This window comes from Gopherus evgoodei, chromosome 9 (genome assembly GCF_007399415.2).
Source record: "Gopherus evgoodei ecotype Sinaloan lineage chromosome 9, rGopEvg1_v1.p, whole genome shotgun sequence".
NCBI classification, from domain to species: Eukaryota; Metazoa; Chordata; order Testudines; family Testudinidae; genus Gopherus; species Gopherus evgoodei.
The window spans coordinates 85753954-85773196 of NC_044330.1; the positions used below are offsets into that span (position 1 = coordinate 85753954).

General features: G+C 44.4%; 1 protein-coding gene across 1 annotated transcript in view; it reads left to right on the forward strand.

Moving 5' to 3' along the window:
* The first annotated feature begins 195 nt into the window (after positions 1 to 195).
* LOC115657943 (rho GTPase-activating protein 20-like) overlaps positions 196 to 19243 on the forward strand; it is a 67173-nt gene continuing 48125 nt past the window's right edge. Inside the window, exon 1 of the mRNA XM_030576313.1 lies at positions 196 to 522. Coding sequence (XP_030432173.1) covers positions 442 to 522 — 81 coding nt within the window. The 5' untranslated portion in view covers positions 196 to 441. The remainder of the gene's footprint in view (positions 523 to 19243) is intronic.

The following is a 19243-nucleotide window of genomic DNA, read 5'->3' on the forward strand; positions in this document are numbered from 1 at the left end:
CTCCTTGTGATCTCAGACTCCGAGTTCAGGTTCCTTTTCTATGCTCACTTTGTGCAGCATTTTAGTTAAAGAGCAAGATTGCTGTTAGCACTAAGTGCTTTCAGAAAGGAGCACCGTGTAGCCAACTGTGAGTCAGTGTCCTTATTTAGGCAGTGCAAGTAGGAGGAACTTAGCTGGATTCCCTCTCAGCTGATCAGAAAAAGCAAGCAGGCAATGTTACTTGCTCTAGTCACTCGCTCCTGTGCTCTGGAGCTGGCAGAACCTAACGGAATCCAAGGATTATCTGATTGATACTTCAACAATTGGGACTTGTAAAATAGACCCAGTAACAACTCCCCCCTCTTGGGATTTTTCCCTCTCCCCTCTAACTGTGGCAATAGACAAACATGTGAGGTTGGGAATAAATCATGTACTCAGAAGGACCAACACCCAGCCAGGAGGATGACTCCTCAACAGAAGGCTAATCTGCCCAAGGGAGAGAGCGAAGAAGACCCAAGAGTGTGGATGCAGGAGTGGGGGAAGGCAAGTACAAAGCTGGCATGTTAAAGGGGAGATGAAAGCACAGCTGAGTTGTGTTTGGGGCTCCCGTATGTGCTTTAATTTGTCTGCAGAAACTGTGTGTTTCCATGCTAGGAACCAGTAAGCAAATCCCTTGGTCTTTTTCACATTCCTTCTACCCACTTCATTGTTTTCTTTATTTGCTTAACTTTCCACCACTTCTGTTTACTAAGCCCATGTTTATTCCCACTTAGAATCCGTCTGAAAACTGTTGTCTTTTTTCCCGGGTGTCCACAAGTTGCAGTGCCTCCATCTAAGTTGTTAGGTATTATTTTGTCTCCCATGGTAGGTTTAACTTCTCAAGCCATTCAGCTGGCCTGTATCCTGCCTGTCATTCTCTCCATTAGAAAGCTGTAATAGGAGGTCATACAAATATCTCCCTACTCCATCTCACTGTGCACTAATATTCAACAATGAATCTCCATCAGCCCTTGGGCTATTTTATGGCTAAAAATAAAAGATGTGAGTTATCCCTAAAATCTGGAAAGGAGCAGATGCAGTTTCTGTTGGTGTCACACTGATCTTAATAGTTTATTTCTATACAAATGATGGCATGATATAATTTAATCAGTACTATGTAATATAAACAATCCGGTATTTGGCGTCAAAGGGAGAAGTGTAGATGCCACTAGATTCAGAGTAACATCAACAGTCTTTGAAATGCTTAACTCACCACTCTATGCTTTTCACTTGGGATTTTTGGTAAAGATATTAGCCCGGGTCTCCGGATAACCAAAATTCTGCCTTGGATTATTACAAACCCAAATCCCCCCTGCAGGTTCACTTGGCTACAAATTTCTTCTTCCTTTCTGAAACTGTTCTGTGGTGTACCTGTTTATTGTGAAACAACTGATGTGTTCCACTCCAGAGGTGGTTGCATTTCAGTGGTAGGGGAAGTGTTTCCTATGTTAAGTATTGTTTGGGATCCTTTGGGATGTAAAGTACTAGATAAATATCACATGACAATGTTTCAAATGCTGGTTGATTCAGTTCTCCATCCATAAATAGCAGGTTAAGCTTCACATCTATTGTGCTAGCAGGACAGCTGCAGTGGGCCAATGGGAGCTCTTTATGCTAGCAGCTGGGGGTGGACGGTACTATGTTCTCTGCCATATCTCTTAACATTGAAAAATAACAAACTATTTTTTTTGGCAGGGGGAGAGGGGGAATTTCAACGCAAAAAAATGGCTACCCTAATCTAAACCTATTATGAACTCTGAGCTAAGAGAGGTATGTCAGAGCTCTGCAGCTTCCTGTTTGCAATGCAATCCTAGTGATAGCTATGTTTTCAATGGCCTGATTATCGGTTTTGCCCCATGTATCTGGGATCTCAAAATCAAGGCACTGAGACTCTACAGCTTTGCAGAACTAAAAATGTTATTAATTATTGCTGCCCTGCCTGTATATCCACACAGCACTAATGATACCTCCCTAGTCCTGTTTCACTATGCACTAGGCGCAGTGGGTTCTCTGGGGCCAGTCTCTTCTATAGTTGTTACAAAGTGCTGGAGGGGATATCATCAGAACTGAAGTTCAACTTCTGGTCTCCGTTTCTCTGTGTCCAGGCCAGAACTGATCTTTTCTCCTACCCTTTCATATTGGGGCATCACTACCTTTTCATCCTCCATAGCAGCACCTTTCCTCTATCATTCTGACAGCAAATCCAGCCAGCAAAGGCAAGTAGGAGGGAATATTAATATGTGTATCTCCTTGCCCCTGGAATTTCAGGATTAGGGATGGGCAAATTGATTCAAACAAAATAACCTTCCAGAACTTTTGTTCAAAACTTGAACATTTTCTAAAATTGAAAGAAAAGCTGGGTTAATTTTGTAATGTCTTTATTAGTTTTAAAATAATACATCATCATTGTCTGGAATGTGACAAGAAAAATAATTAAACTGTAAAAAAAAAAAAATCAGAGGCCTGATCTGATATGCCACCTCACTTCACAACACTGTGTCATGTAATGTTGGCCTCACATAATGTTTTTGTTGGCTTGACTGGGTATATATTGCAGGCAGTGGCCCTGCAGATAATAAAGAATTCACTTGAGAGACACAATAAAACAGCAAGGAGCTTCACTAGTAATATGCACAGCTTCTCAAAAGAACTATATCCTAACTAACAAAACACATTTCTCCAAGATCTAATTGTCCATACAGTCAGTCAAATGGATCTTGAAAGAAAATTTGTAATAGCATATTTTAGTGACTCCCAGTAATTTACACGTGCCTTATAGAAGAGAAGAGAAAATCTATCACGTTTACTCTTAAAAAAAACTTTTAATTTGCTGAAATCAACTTTTTCAGGGTATTACTATTTAGCTTTGAGTCATGTTATTCAAATATGAATTACATAGCAAACATTTAGAAATGAAATCTCTTGGTTGTTTTTAGAACATGGCCAGCATGGGAGATATAGTGACTGGCAGTGTCTTCTGGCTCCTCTGTGTTCTAGCAACTAAATACAAAGGGTTGTCAAAGGCTTTGTAAAGTTCTGCTGGTGAACAAAATTGTATATGGCTTATCTTTTTCTTCAAGTTATTTTTGAGCATCTCTGTATCTGAGTTCCAACTGGGACCAGAACCAAAATAAGTATAGAAAATATCAGGTTCTCCTGAAATTTCCAATTGCATGAAGCTGAGGTCAATGTTTGAATGTGGAGTGCTTCTCCAATCTGCCCCTCTTCATTGAGCCTTAGCTGCACAGATCTTGGAAAGGAGAAAGTCCTGGGACTACCCCCGCACTGCACACAAATCTCCTATGTGGTAACGTGTTACACTGCTACCGGGACTTCAATGGATGTGAGCCAAGAGCTTCTATTCTAAACAAACACTAGTCAGACTGCATCTTCTGATTACATATATCAGATGATGAACACATCAGTGTTTATTAAAAAAATTTTTAGCCACCAGTCTGAAGACCTAGTGGACATTCACTCTAATTAGCCAAGAGATGCTAAGTCCCCTTATTCATAATCTATGTAGGATTCTGACTTATTTTTTAAAATATGTGCATTTTTAAAAAAAAAATCCATAGTAGCAAACTAGCCCTTTTCCACCCCAGGATCCTTAGGGGAAGCATTGGGTCTAACCGCTGATTGTTGTGCTGCGTGTAGAATTGTTTAGTTCTATACAAATTGCATCTTGGTATGAGAAATAAGGAAGGAAACTGCTTAGCTGATTTGCTGTTCTCAGACAACTATGCATGTTACAGCCGCTCACACCTAGACACAGCCACAAGAGTATCTGATATCAGCACACCTATATGACAACTGCCTCCATAGCCTCCTTGATTTCATCTGTACTGTCATCTTCAGACATCAACATGACACCAATTCACATGTACACTCATAAACACCTACATTACATCTGCACACATTCCTACATTACACCAGTGCACTTACTCAGACCAATTACACACTCCTTCACGGATACCTATGCTACCATTCCAGAAACCCACATGCTGATATTACACTACTAAATCTACATACACATTCAAATCTGTACTCTTCTGTAGTACAGTCAGAAACATCCACTTCTATTTACACTCACATTGTACTAGTACACACTTACACGCATTCACACAGCCCCCAATCTTACACTCATTCACTCACTCCCATGCTACCCTCACTTGCAGTCATCACACCCACTGTGCTCCAGTACTTTATTCCAGAACTACCATCTCTAAATAGAAATAGAATTTTGTAGGTGTGGTCTTTCAGAGATGGTCCCTAAAGAATGGCCTGATCTGCACATCATTCATTGCCCATGGATGAAAATTGGAGATTTGCAAGTCGGCAAATACCCCTCCTTCTGTAGGTGCCCCTGGTTAGAGCTTTAATGTATATATAGTCTCAGGGGTACCCTCATCACCGTGGTACAAGAGGGTATCATCAACCCCATTACACAGGCGCTGGCCTGCCATGTGTGTTTTAGCAGGAATATATATCACTGCCAGGGGCCCAGATTTACCAGTAAATGTTTCAGTCACTGGGATCAGAAAATGATGCTGTTTCCTATTTCCCCTCTCACTGAGGTTGTCAGAGACTACACATGAAAGTGCTGGGGGAGGGGGAGCCATTCTCTCTCACCCCATTCTCTTCCCCTTCTACACCTCTCATCCTCCACCCCATAGTGAACAAACAGGCTGTTCAGATAAGAATTGGAAAAGTGACTGAGAAAGTTTCCAAAACCCAGTGCCCATAATCAGTCTCTCTGAAAACAGGCAGGGTGGGGTGTAGCCTATAGTGAGAGAGAGAGAGAGAATCTGAAGGAAAACAGGATGTTTTTGTGATAACTTATTTTTCATAATTCTTATTGAAATGTTTGCTTTGTTCTGTTTTTGGAGTTGCCTGCAGCCTTTATTGGAGATGTGACAAGTCAAAGAACTTTGTGGATTTGTGTGTGGGGGGTGTATGTTGTGGGGAAATACTGCCAGGACTGGTAGATAGCAGATAGGAGTAATTTAATGACTACTAGCATATCACAGAGCATAGTCCCTCTCTATATGTCTGGTACAAATGCAACTAGGATGTTGTATTGAGGTTCTCAGTACTGAATACCAGACAGATTTTGACAAGTTGCAAAGAATTCAGAGAAATGCAACAAAAACACTCAAGACACTGGAGGGATTGATAAAGCGTAGAGCTGTGTGGAAATCTGGGGGTAGTCAGTACACTTCTTTAGGGTTTGTTCCCATCATTCCTGGGTCTTCTGCACCTGGTAATGTACCATGGCACTGTTCCCAATTTCACCTGACTCTGTTTTCACAAGAATGCCCCCAGTGATCAAACAAAACTAAACAAAACAAACAGATAAAGCAGAAGACAGAAAATAATATATGAAAAATTGCAGAATCATCTTGAAATAAAACATTTCTCAATGTTTCCCATTGCCCATTGACAGTTCTTTAATGCTGCACTAGAAATAGAGACATAAGAATTGATATATCAAAACAGCCCGATGGCCTGCAATCTATCATCTCAAGCTGCTAACCTGAGTTGCCGAGTCTTCAATGCTATTTTAACTTGATTTAGCTAACCTTAGTTAAGAACACACCTTTTGTTGTAGTGTAGACACAGTTAGAGAGTGACCAGTTGTGGGTGCTCTAGAAGAAAGTGTTACCTCCCCATTCACAATGCCACTCTTTTATACAAGTTCATCCTATGGAAAAAAATGTCTTCCTGAGATAAGCCTATTGAGAATTAGCAGTACTATATACTCTCAGATCTCTTTGTCTCTCTCTAATCTCTCCTTCACCACCTCCGTGGGCAACTCCTCCTTCACCTCATTAAGTTAGCTTCTCCCATTATCTGTTCTCAGCCCTCTCACTGCTCTTTTACTCCATGTTCCTTGCACAAATTCAAATAATACCTTTATGCTGATCACTCCCAAACCTCTGTCTCCACCCTAGTCTTTCACCACCTGTTCAGTGATATGTCTCCAACTGCCTCTCTTACAATTCCACCCATGTCTTGCTGCCCTCTCAAAAACTAGCAAAAATAAAAGGCACTTATTTGGCCAAATCCTCTCTCCATTTACAATGGTTGTGTAAAATCCAGAGTTACTCCCCTGAGGATTATGAAGTTTAGATCCAGGTTTTGATTCTGGAATGTTGCTTTCCAAAGTTTGGGGTTGCTTGAATCTTTCGTAAGCATATCTCAAGTTTTAAGCAGGCATTGGAAGGTGGATTCTACTTGGAAGTATTCATGCTGTCCCCATTCCAGTTGGCAGGTGGTGAGTGATGCAAGCAGGGGACTTCTTTTCATGCTGTGTACTTTGTAAGGGTCACTGCTGATTAGCCTGTTTTTTCCACCAGCCAGTTCTGAGAATGCCATTTAGTAAATCCAAAATTGTATAACACTAACGTGGTGCTTATAAGGCATAAAGAGATTAATGTTCAACTCTAATGAAATCCAGATGTGCACAGATGCCTCTTTTCAAGCTCTCTTCCATTGCCAAGTTGCAAATGAAATGATTTAATTAATGTAAATACATGGGACGCATCAGACTCAGAATAGCGATAATATCTACTACATACTTAAACCCACAAGGTACCAAGGCCATTGGGTTTCTGTTGACAGCTCATGCAGTAGGGAAGACTTAGTTATCCACAAACCAACTCCATTTGCAAATAATTCATTCGTGAGATAAACCTCATGACCTTCTGCAAAGGGCTCTGATGCAATAGAGCTGGGGAAACCTAGCAGAGGAATAAAGTTGCTTTTATGAATCAAAGAAAGCAAATGTCTGTGTAATGAACTGGTCGGTCTCATCCCAGTTCCGAATGGATAGGTGTCCACATCACTGAAACCACCAGCGCAAATAGCAATAGATGGCCTTTTTGATGGTAATCTCATCCGAGGGTACGTCTACACTGCAATTAAAAACTCATGGCTGGCCTGTGCCAGCTGACTCATGCTCGCAGAGCTCAGGCTAAGGCACAGCTTAATTGCAGTGTAGCCATTCAGGCTTGGGCTGGACCCTAGGTTCTAGGACCCTGCAAAATATAAGAAGCCCAGGACTCAGACTGCAGCCCAAGCGCGACCATCTACACTGCAGTTAAACATCCCCTTAGCCTCAGTGAGCCCAAGTCAGCTGACAAGGGCCAGTCACGGGTGACTAACTGCAGTGTAGACATACCGTAAGAGACTAAAAATTCAATGGCTCATGCAAAGAGAACTTCCTTCTCACCCCTAGGGGCTGAGCAAGGGAAGGTTGGTGCTGCAGCATTCTACCCCAGAGGTGGTTGTATTTCAGTGGATGGGAATGAGATATCTGAAACCTTTGGGAAATGGGGATGGAGCTGGGGTATCATATCATGTTCCCAATGGACCTGAAGTATTACTGCCTCACATAGTGTTTATTGTTAGCCTTTTCTCTCCCTTGCATGGTTATATTTTCCTTTTTCTCACCCCTCTCATGGTGTACTGTAGAGTCTCAGCCCCTGCCCACCAGAAGAGAAAGGAACAAGCCTGACTCTCAAATTCAGGTCATAGAATCATAGAAAATTAGGGTTGCAAGAGACCTCAGGAGGTCATCTAGTTCAACCCCCTGCTCAAAGCAACATCAACCCCAACTAAATCATCCCAGTCAGGGCTTTGTCAAGCCAGGCCTTAAAAACCTCTAAGGATGAAGATTCCATCAACTCCCTAGGTAACCCATTCTAGTGCTTCACCACCCTCCTAGTGAAATAGTTTTTCCTAATATCCAACCTAAACCTCCCCCACTGCAACTTGGGACCGTTGCTCCTTGTTCTGTCATCTGCTACCACTGAGAACAGCTGAGCTCCATCCTCTTTGGAACTCCCATTCAGGTTGTTGAAGGCTGCTATCAAATCCCCCCTCACTCTTCTCTTTTGCAGATTAAATAAGATCCGTTCCCTCAGCCTCTCCTCAAAAGTCATGTGCCCCAGTCCCCTAATCATATTTGTTGCCCTCTACTGGACTCTCTCCAATTTGTCCACATCCTTTCTGTAGTGAAGGGCCCAAAACTGGACGCAATACTCCACATGTGGCCTCACCAGTGTCTAATAGAGGGAAATAATCACTTTCCTCAATCTGCTGGCAATGCTCCTACTAATGCAGCCAAATATGCTGTTAGCCTTCTTGGCAACAAGGGCACACTGTTGACTCATATCCAGCTTCTCTTCCACTGTAATCCCCAGTCTTTTTGTGCAGAACTGCCGCTTAGCCAGTCAGTCATAGCCTGTAGCTGTGCCTGGGACTCTTCTGTCCTAAGTGGAGGACTCTGCACTTGTCCTTGTTGAACCTCATCTGTTTTCTTTTGGCCCAATTCTCCAATTTGTCTATGTCACTCTGGACCCTATCCCTACCCTCCAGCATATCTATCTCTTCCCCCCATCTTAGAGTCATCCACAAACTTGCTGAGGGTGCAACTCATGCCATCATCCAGATCATTAATGAAGATGTTGAACAAAACTCCCTGAGGCACTCTGCTTGATACCAACTGCCAACTAGACATCGGACCATTGATCACTACCCATTGAGCCGGATACTCTAGCCAGCTTTCTATCCACCTTATAGCCTATTCATCCAATTGATATTTCTTTAACTTGCTGGCAAGAATACCATGGGAGACCATACCAAAAGCTTTGCTAAAATCAAGGTGTATCACATCCACCACTTTCCCTATATCCACTGAGCCAGTTATCTCATCACAGAAGGCAATCAGGTTGGTCAGGCATGACTTGCCCTTGGTGAATCCATGTTGACTGTTCCTGATCACCTTCCTTTCCTCCAAGTGCTTCAAAATGGATTCCTTTGAGGACCTGCTCCATGATTTTTCCAGGGATTGAGGTGAGGCTGACCAGTCTGTAGTTCCCCAGATTCTCCTTCTTGCCTTTTTTAAAGATGGGCACTATATTTGCCTTTTTCCAATCACCTGGGACATCCCTCGATTGCCATGAGTTTTCAAAGATAACGGCCAATGGATCTGCAGTCACATCAGCCAACTCCTTCAGCACCCTCGGATGCACTGCATCCAGCCCCATGGACTTGTGCTCGTCCAGCTTTTCTAAACAGTCCTTAACCTGTTCTTTCACCACTGGGGGCTGCTCACCTCCTCCCCACACTGTGCTTCCCATTGAAGCAGTCTGGGAGCTGACCTTGCCAGTGAAGACCAAGGCAAAAATAAAACTGAGTACTTCAGCTTTTTCCACATTAATTGTCACTAGGTTGCCTTCCCTATTCAGTAAGGGTCCCTGTGGCCATGGCTACACTTACAACTGTACAGCGCTGGGAGTTAAAGCTGTCTTCGTACAGCTGTGTAGGGAAAGCGCTGCAGTGTGGCCACACTGACAGCTACCAGCGCTGCAGTGTGGCCACATCTGCAGCATTTGCAGCGCTGTTGGGAGTGGTGCATTGTGGGCAGCTATCCCAGCGTTCAAGTGGCTACAACGTGCTTTTCAAAAGAGGGGGGTGGGGTGGAGTGTGACAGGGAGCATGGGGGAGACAGAGAGAGTGGATTTTTGGAGCTGACACTGTGTCAGATCCCTGCCTTGCAAGTTCTAAGGACTGGAAGATACACAGCACCTACCTTCAATCATTTTAAAAGTTTCGACCCCTTCCCCCACCCCTCTCTTATTCACTAAATGTAAATTATGCACTCCTAAATAGCCTTCAGACCACATAAGCAGCTGCTCCAACACGGATTCCTCCCGCCCCCTCTGCCGTGTGGCTTCTCTACTCAAGCAAACAGCTGTGAACATTCCAAAGCAATTCCCTTGCCTGCCTCTTCTTGAGCAAAGAGGAGCTGTGCTTGTTTTTTAGATAAGCAGCTCCAGGGAGCCCGGAGTTCAGCCACTCTTCCGGTTTGTTGTGAACAGGCATTCTGGGATACCTCCTAATACCCTGGAGGCCAATTACAGCGCTTTCGGTGGCCACACTTGCGGAGCAGCGCTGCATCACCAGCGCTGCAATCCTTATACCTGAGGCAGAGCAGGAGTACAACCAGCGCTGTAGCCAGGGAGATGCAGCGCTGTATGTGCCCTGCAAGTGTGGACGGTGAGTAAGTTGCAGCGTTGGTGGTGGGTTTACAGCTCTGCAACTCTCCAGTGGGTTTACAGTGCTGCAACTCTCCTCACTTTCCCTGACCACCTTTTTGTTGCTAACATACCTGTAGAAACCCTTCTGTTTACCCTTTACATTCCTTGCTAGCTGCAACTCCAATTGTGCTATGGCCTTCCTCATCACACCCGTGCATGCTCAAGCAATATTTTTATACTCCTCCCTAGTCATCTATCCAAGTTTCCACTTCTTGTAAGCTTCCTTTTGTGTTTAAGCTCACCAAAGATTTCTCTGTTAAGCCAAGCTGGTTGCCTTACCATATTTGCTATTCTTTATGCATATTGGGATGGTTTGTTCCTGCAACCTCAATAAGGCTTCTTTAAAATACAGCCAGCTCTCCTGAATTCCTTTCCCTCATCATATTAGCCTCACATCAGTTCCCTGAGGGGGTCAAAGTCTGCTTTTCTGAAGTCCAGGGTCCATATTCTGCTGCTCTCCTTTCTTCCTTTTGTCAGGGTTCTGAACTCAACCATCTCATGGTCACTGCTGCCCAGGTTGCCACTCACTTCTACTTCCCCTAACAATTTTTCCCTGTTTGTGAGCAGCAGGTCAAGGGTGCATGGCCTCTAGCTGGCTCCTCCAGCATTTGCACCAGAAAGTTGTCCCCAATTCTCCAAAAACTTCCTGAATTGTCTGTGTACTGTATTGCTGTATTGCTCTCCTAGCAGATGCCAGGGTGATTGAACTCCCCCATGAGAACCAGAGCCTGTGATCTGGAAACTTCTGTTAGTTGTCCAAAGAAAGCCTCATCTACCTCATCCTCCTGGTCTGGTGGTTTATAGCAGACGCCCACCATGACATCACCCTTGTTGCTCTCGCCTCTAAACTTAATCCAAAGACTCTCAACAGTCTTGTTTCCAGTTTCATACTGGAGCTTTGAGCAATCATACTGCTCTTTGATTCCCTATGTAGAGCAGCATGAAATAATTCCACTTGCCCACCCAACTGTCCATACATTTGTATTTTCAATATGGAAGCAGTGGAGAGAATTGTGCTAGATGAAAAAACAGTGTGTGTGGTTCTTTTTAAAGGCACAAAGGCATGTGTTACATTCTTCCATTCCTTGGGTTTGGCGGCTACGCAACTTTTTCATTTGGCTAAATCTTGGTTCAGTGAAGAATTTATTTGCACTTTAGAAAAAAAACTCTGTTCATAATTTACATTGGATTCATTGATAAATTTTTATATCTAGAAATTCAATAAGTTCCCTCCCATTATATATACATCCAACTTCACAGTAGGGGCTTCTATTCCAAAGTCCTGGCCTTCATTAAAGGTTTAAAAGGCATTTTTTAAGTCTGTCTGCATTGATTTCCCATGCAGGGCTTCTTGGTTGTTTCTTTGGAATTGTTTAAGGGCATATTCATTACTGGAAATCATCCAAGCCTAATGGTAAAAATAATAAATATGTAAAAAAATGAAAGATACTCTTTCACAACTGGAGAAGCAAGAAACAGTTCCCTAAGAAAGAACATTCCCAAGTAACTGACAGATGCCTCCAACCCTGAGGGAGGCAGTAAGAAGATGAGAGTAGAGACACTGCACTGTCAAGTATCAGAGGGGTAGCTGTGTTAGTCTGGATCTGTAAAAGCAGCAAAGAGTCCTGTGGCACCTTATAGACTAACAGACATATTGGAGCATGAGATTTCGTGAGTGAATACCCACTTGACATGCATCCAACAAAGTGAGTATTCACCCACAAAAGCCCATGCTCCAATACGTCTGTTAGTCTATAAGGCGCCACAGGACTCTTTGCTGCTCTTGCACTGTCAAGAGAGTCTGTCTTGGTCTTTCTTGGGAAGACAAGAGACAAGGGAAGGTAATATTTAAAAAAAAAAAATAGACTTCCTGGAATCTTTGAAAAAAACATCTCCATGTGAGGCACTCAGATACCACAGTGATAGGTATGGTAGTAGAACCTCAGAAGAATAGAACCTTCCTTTGTAGAGGGAATGTAGCAAATATTTCAAATATTAATACCTATAGATCAGAGATGAGTCTCAGTTTGGATAGACTAAGAACTGCTCAAGGCTTGAACTAAAGCCTATGGGCTCTTTATGCATGTTAAATATTTAGCTAAGTTTACAAACTAATGTTTCATTTTTTCTGCTTCTTGTGGCCCTCTTAACTTGGATTTGAGGAGAAACCAATGAACTCCCATTCCAGAGGCTTCTTTTGCTGTATAATGACCTAGCCAAAAACAGGAAGAACTGGGCTCTTCTAAGATGTCTTTACTTATTGATTTCTTTAGTGCCTGTCAACTTCTGATTTAGTTGCTTTGATGCAAAGTGGAAAGATGTGAAAAGCTTGGTCTTGTGAGACTCTCAGCCAAATTACTCAGGCAGATAGGGATGAGAAAAGCTTCTGAATTTCTGAGTGCCTCTTTGAACTGAAACTCAAATGTTCAGGACCTGATCCTGTTGAAATCAATGGTAAGACCTTGCGGGAACAGAAGCAAACACTTAGTGGGTCATCTGCCACCAATATAAATATCCTAGAATGTAAGCCACTGAATAAATTACACATACAAGAAAAAAACAAAAATAATGACTGAGTTCAAGCTGCCTCTTCTTAGGAAGAGGGCACCTTACCTTGTACTTATACAATGCTCTGATTCTAACTGGGCACTCTAGGTTTTATCACAATCCACATAATAACAATGCAGAGTGCACAGCAATACAATGCCCTGAGGACTGCAAGGAAACTTTACATCCAGCTGCACCATAAATTAGTTGGTTCATTAGGGGTAAACACATAGAACAGAATGAAATATCCTAGTTATTTAGAAACAAGGCTCTAAAACCAGGATCTAAAACCTTTAAAGCTTAGGAATAAGGCTGCACTTGGCTACTTGTTAAAGAAAATAAACAATTCTAAAACATCACTTTATCTGTTAAGAGTCACCATGTCTATAATTGGCCATTGTATCTTCCAGTCTGATCTTTTATTTTCTGTACAGGATGGTATTTTATTCTGATAGGATGTCCCCAGAAATACAGATAGACACACCCAATTGCTGAACCTCTAGAGTTATGGAGAAAAGAGAAGGCTTGGATGTTTGCAGCAGTAGAGGCGCTCATAAATTATCACAGATTCTGTCCTCACCACAGTGTCAATGGGCTGAAGCCTGAAAACATCAGGAGTTTTGCTTCCTTAGTATGTCAGTTCTCTATTGCAGCAGGAATCATCTTTTTGTCTGTGATGCCAGATAATGAAGTGACTGCTATCTAGCACCATGGAGTCCTGGACCGTGACAGGGACTTCTAAGCACTACAGCAATATAAATAATAATAATAATACCTGTCCTTACTCTTCTGCTCAGAACTATGGGATTCCTTTCTAAAGAACTTCAGCTTATTTAGGTTTAGGTGGTGTGGCCAGTCACCAAGTTTGTGGGTCATTTACACTTCTCATAGAACTATCCCGCAGCCTGCAGGGCAATTAAGACTCCTGAATTTGTTTTTAGGGTTCTAATATCAGTGCAATTCTGCAGCCTCATGATACAAACAGCAGTAAATACTGATACACAGTGAGGATGCTTGTATAGCATTGCTGCATTGGGAACAACTCGCCTTGCAACACCGAGTCTGCTGGGAGAAACCCTAGGTGTTTCTTAAGGCATCCAAAGCTTTCATACAATCAAGCTGTGTTTAGTAGCCACTGGCCCAGAACCAAACTTAGCCAAGTTTGAGGCAGTTCCTAACCATGATGTTTGGATCGGGATCTGACCCTTCCCAAAGTTGCCCTCGGCAGAGTTCTCTCCAGCGGAAGGTCTGTTTGCTTGAGCTTTGCTTACATCAGCAACAGCTTTTGTCCTTTTGAGGACATCATTTTTACCATCCATTTTTATGTTGTTCCAGGGATCCTGAACATAACCCTGCAGGTATAAACAATTCATGGGAGCTGAAGAGATGAAATGGAACAGAATAGTATGGGTCAAACTATTCCCCAGTCCTGGAAAACCCACTTGGCTGTTGGCAGATAAATTCTGCCCCTCCCTGACCCGCTGATATGGAACATTTTTAAATAAATTGGTCGGGTTCCATTTCTTGGAAGGAAATGAAGCTATTTTCAAAGCACGTCCTTCAGATGTGATTTAGCACCGTCGGGCTTTGCATATTTTAAGAAATGTTTGGATTTGGATTTTTCTTTTGGAGAAATAAAAAAGTAAAGAAAAGCGATTAGTAAAATGCCAAGTGAAAATGAGCTTGTGTAAAACAGCTCAGATAAATATATGCAACCAATCTTCTTAGCTCTCAGTTCACCCTCAGCTGGCTCTCTGATGGGGCTTTCGTCCCCAGATAACACGCTGTTGCCACCCAGATTATTTATGCTTCCTTCTTTGACTAATTGTGGCTCCAAGAAGAGGCTGGAGGGTTAAAGAAGACTGACTATTGTTCGTAGGGAAAAGTTAATGCTTTACCATATGCTTCTGCTGGCAAAATCCATCCCAAGAACTAATAAAACGGCTGCTTTCCACTGGCATCTCCCTTCTGAGTACAGAATAGTTTTCCCTTTCAAAGTGAAATAACATGAAATACTAAAATGTCCTTACCTGACATGAAGCAATATGGCACAGCTAGGCTAGTCCATTTTTAACGTGTGATGTTAGACAGTAAAGCACTGAAAATGTGATGATGATGTGATTGGAAGATTTTTAGAACAACAATATGGGCAACAGTTACAGGATAGTCATATGAATTGGCTAGTATGTATGTGAGCCACAGCCTTCTACTGGATGATTCAGAACTCTTAACTCCATGTCATATGCCCTATACTGTTTGTTGTTAATGTAGATTCTCCTTCAGCTCAAGTAGCAAGGGTCTGTACTTTTGAAGCAGGATAATCTGAGTTCCATCCTCCCTGATGCCAGGAATTTCTGAGTGGCCAAAGATTAGTTACAATATTGTATAAGATTAATCTTCTCTGACTGTCTGCTCCTACCCTCCCATACACTCCTTACATTATTAGTGTGGTGTCTGTCTGGATTAGAATGTAAAGTCCTTGGGCAGGGGCTTGGTCTCACTTGTGGTTGTTTACAATTAATAAATTGTAATAATAATTGTGGGGGAATGTTTCTAGTGATTAGAGGAGGGGACTAGAGTAAGGAGACCTGGGTTCTCTTTCTAACTCTGCTACTGCTTCTTTGTGCTATCTTGTGTTAGTTACTTAAGCCTTTTTGAGCCTCAGTTTCACCATGTTTAAAGTGGGCACTCTAATGCCTATCTAATGTATGTAACAAGGATGCTGTGAGACTTAATTGATTCATATTTGTAAAGTGCTTTAAGATCCTCAGATGGAAGACTCTATAGAAAAGCAAAGTATTAGTGTATGTCTAGAGAAGATATAAAAAAACCAATGGCACCTTTGCTGAGACTGGGCAGCATCCCACTTCTTGCAATGGTGGAAACGCGATCATGATCATCTAGAGTTGTGCCAGTTTGGATGCTGGCCCACAAGCAGGTAATGTACTAAAAGGGAACTCTTAAAAACAAGTCATCCTTTTTCCAAGAAGGGGTTTGCTTGTCTGTTATAAAGCTATCCTGTCCCTACTTACATACACACATGCCACTGGAACAGAGGTTATAGCCTTGTGTAATACAAACACCCCAATGTGGCATTCATTCCTGGGGCTGGAGTAGCTGAAGAAAGAAGAGAATCATAGTTCAATGCAAGTAGCGACTCCTCCAGCCCGTAAAATGTTGTTATCCCTGAAATGAAAACCTGGCAGATTAACACCACAAGTTTAGCCCGTTTCATTTTCTCCTGGGTATTCTGAATATTGGGAAGAGGCCCACCACTGCTGTGGGATGGAATATCTGACACAGGGGTGATGTTTGTTGGCAAAGTCCAGCACTGCACAGAGGCAGAGAGAGCAGAATAGCAGAGGTTGCAGATAATAGAAGCAGAGCCAGAATTCTGGGCACCCAAAGAGGAAGAAGGAATTTTCCCGGGCTTATCCGTGAACCCAGGATCAAAACGAGATTCACGACATTTAATGACCTGGGCCTCAGAGACTCCTATGAGGCAGGGAAGTACATTATTAACCCCAGATGGGGAAAGTGAGGTGAAGTATGTTGTCCATAGTCAGTAAGGGTAGATTGTGCCATATAGGCAGAGCCCTGCATTGGGGACAGAGAGAAATGGCAATGCCCCAGAGGAAGTATCAGAGATGTGGTGCCTGCACAGGGCAGAGTACTTTCCAGTGTGCTCCTGAGTGCAGGGGAGCACACAGATTCTACACTTCTTTGAAGGCTGCAGCATACCCTACCCCACCAATGCATTGGGGGAAGAGGGTGACCAGACAGCAGGTGTGAAAAATCAGGACAAAGAGTTGGGGGGTAATAGAAGCCTATATAAGAAAAAGCCCCAAATATTGGGACTGTCCATATAAAATTGGGACATCTGGTCATCCTAGGGGGGGAGGGTGCTGCCTACTTCACAAGCTTTCAGAAAGCTGTGCTCCCAGTGAGAACATTGCACTTCCCTGAGAGCGGGGGCTACAGTTTTGGCCAGGTCTGGATTAACCTTTTGTGGGCCCTCATGGAGACAGTGGAGCATGGTGCAGGGAGGTCAGTCCCCAGAGCAAGCGGCCAGCCAGAGGCAATGGGGCCTTGCATGGCAGGGGTGGCCTCACTCTGCCCAGTGCAAGGACACTATTTACAAACCGTCAGTTGCCAGATGCACAGTGGCCTGTCCAGCCCTGTGCTGCCAGCATGTCCCTTCCCCTCAGGGGCAGGCTCATGCTGTGCCACATAGCCCCCCGCTCCCCCCAACACCCCCTGACTCTCTATGGCCAGAGGCCCTCAGGGCCCACTCACAAATGCACAGTGCCCTGCACACCACCACCCCTGCCCTGCACCCCCTGCCCCCAGCCCCACCACAACTGCCCAGCACCACCCACAAAACACCCACTGCCTAGTGCCCCAACACATATAGCTCTTCCCCGCCCCTTCACAGCCCAGCACCCCACCCCCAGACGCCCCACAGACCCATCCCCCCCATGCTCTGCCTCCCATCCGCACTCACCGGCCCTGCTGGGAGGTGACTGTGTCTTCTGGGCTGAGCCAGTATCGCAGCCAGGGCTGGTCCCAGAGCCAGGAATCACTCCATCCCCTCAGGAGTGGTGCGATCAGCCAGGCCAGGCCTGCCCCGGCCAGGGTCCCTCAAGACGCACTTGCCTGGAGGGGCCAAACCAAGCCCTCCACACTGTTCCACACACACACATCTGGCTGAGACTGGCCAAGCTTCTGCACCAGTCCCAGGTCGCTCAGCTCCAGGGAGATAGGTGGGGCCCCACAGGTGGTGGGAAGCAGAGACTGCCCAGAGCCAGAGGTGCACTGGGGTCAGGCCAGGGGGCTGAGAGGAGCAGGGAGTGGGGCCAGGGGTGTAGAGGAGCCCTCAGCCAGCCAGCAGGCAGGCCAAGAGGAGCAATTGGTGGGAGGGGGGAGACAGCAGCGTCTCGGGGCGCAGTGTAAGCAGAGCAGGCCAGGACCCCTTCTCAGCATGGACCCGGCTCCATGGAGCTACTGGAGCCATTGTAAACCCGGCACTGGTTTTGTCTGATCCTGCCACTGGCTGCACAAGGAAAGGAGCCTCTTTTCCCTTCCCCATCACTTGGCAGCCACATAAAGTCTGGGCCGCATCTAGGCCAAAGTGGGAAGTAGAACTCGGGATCCTGATTTCCCATCCCTTGCCCTATCAGCCAGAGGAGTCTGCCCCTGAATGCAGGATGGCCAAGGGGCAGACAGCACCAGGGATGCTGTGCATGGGAATGTAACACTCAGATATATAAAGCATCCCCAGTTCCTTTCCTTTAGCACATGGAGGCCCATATTGCACAACTCTTACTCGTCTTCACTTCATGTGAGCCAGCACTCCCCAACCTATGATTCTCCTGAGCATTACTGCTCAGGTACGTGAAGAAATTTCCCTGAGCTATTCACTGGCCTTATGAGGGTTTATTTTTGGTCATAATAATGATTTCTAGCTGCACAAACACCAAGTAATCACACCATCAAGCAGCAAAATCTGTCTGAAAAATAGAGGCAGAGGCATGGACTGGCAAAAGAATAGAGCTGAGCCACTCAAGTGAGACAATGGGAAGCATTGTGCTTCTCAGAGAGACGGTGCCTTCTGAAGGACCTCATTGAGCAGGGGGCTCACCTCCTGCCTCTCAACTCAGGAAGAGGTAGTGTGTGCTCCCTGTCCCTGTCTGTGCAGCAGGTGGGATGAGGTCGGAGTTACACTTGCTCTTTGTCTCTTTAATCCTTTTGGGGGGTGCTAGTTGTGGCAGTTCCCCGGGGCGGGGAAGGGCAGAGGCTTGCAAGAACAATAAGTTGTTGAAATGTCTAAATTCTAGGGGCCTGACTGTCCCCTGCCTTGCACCTTGTTCTGTCACCTCCATCTTTTCAGAGAGGAGGCAGAGCTGCATGTTGGCATTTTGCAAGCACTTCAGATGTGCAAATGAAAGTTCAAGGTTCAAGATGGGAGAATCGGGCTCTGTTGATCTGCACCTACAAGTGATTGTTGTCCCCAAAATGCACTCTCAGATATGTTCAGGAGCAATTGTGGAGGCTTTTTTACCACTATAACCTATGCTGCCTATACAAGCCAGGCACTGAAATGTCCTGGCAAAAGGGGCAACAACTATTGGCCATTGCTTGTTACTGAAGATCAACTTCACTTTCCTATCTGAGCATAAATATCCCAGTGCTGGTACTGGGATAACGCAGGAACTGCCAAAGCAGCAGTGTAATTCCAAACCCCTCTCTCCAAAGCTCTCTCTCTCTCTTTTATTGTCTTTACTTATCCTTACAAACCAGAAGAAGAATGTTCTGAGCTGTGGGGAAATTAAAGTTTTGCCTGAGAATCCACTGATTTCAGGTTGGCTCCTCAGCGGATGTGAACTGGCTGATGGCGATTGACTTCAATGGCGCTATATACCAATTGACCCAGCTCAGGATCTGGTCCCTTGTCCTTTGTTTTGTGGAGTAGACCAGCCTGGGATTTAACTTGGAGGTGTTTGTTGAAATTTGTCACCTTCACCTCCACCTTGACTCCCACTCAACTGTCACTCCCTCACTTGAGAGCAGAT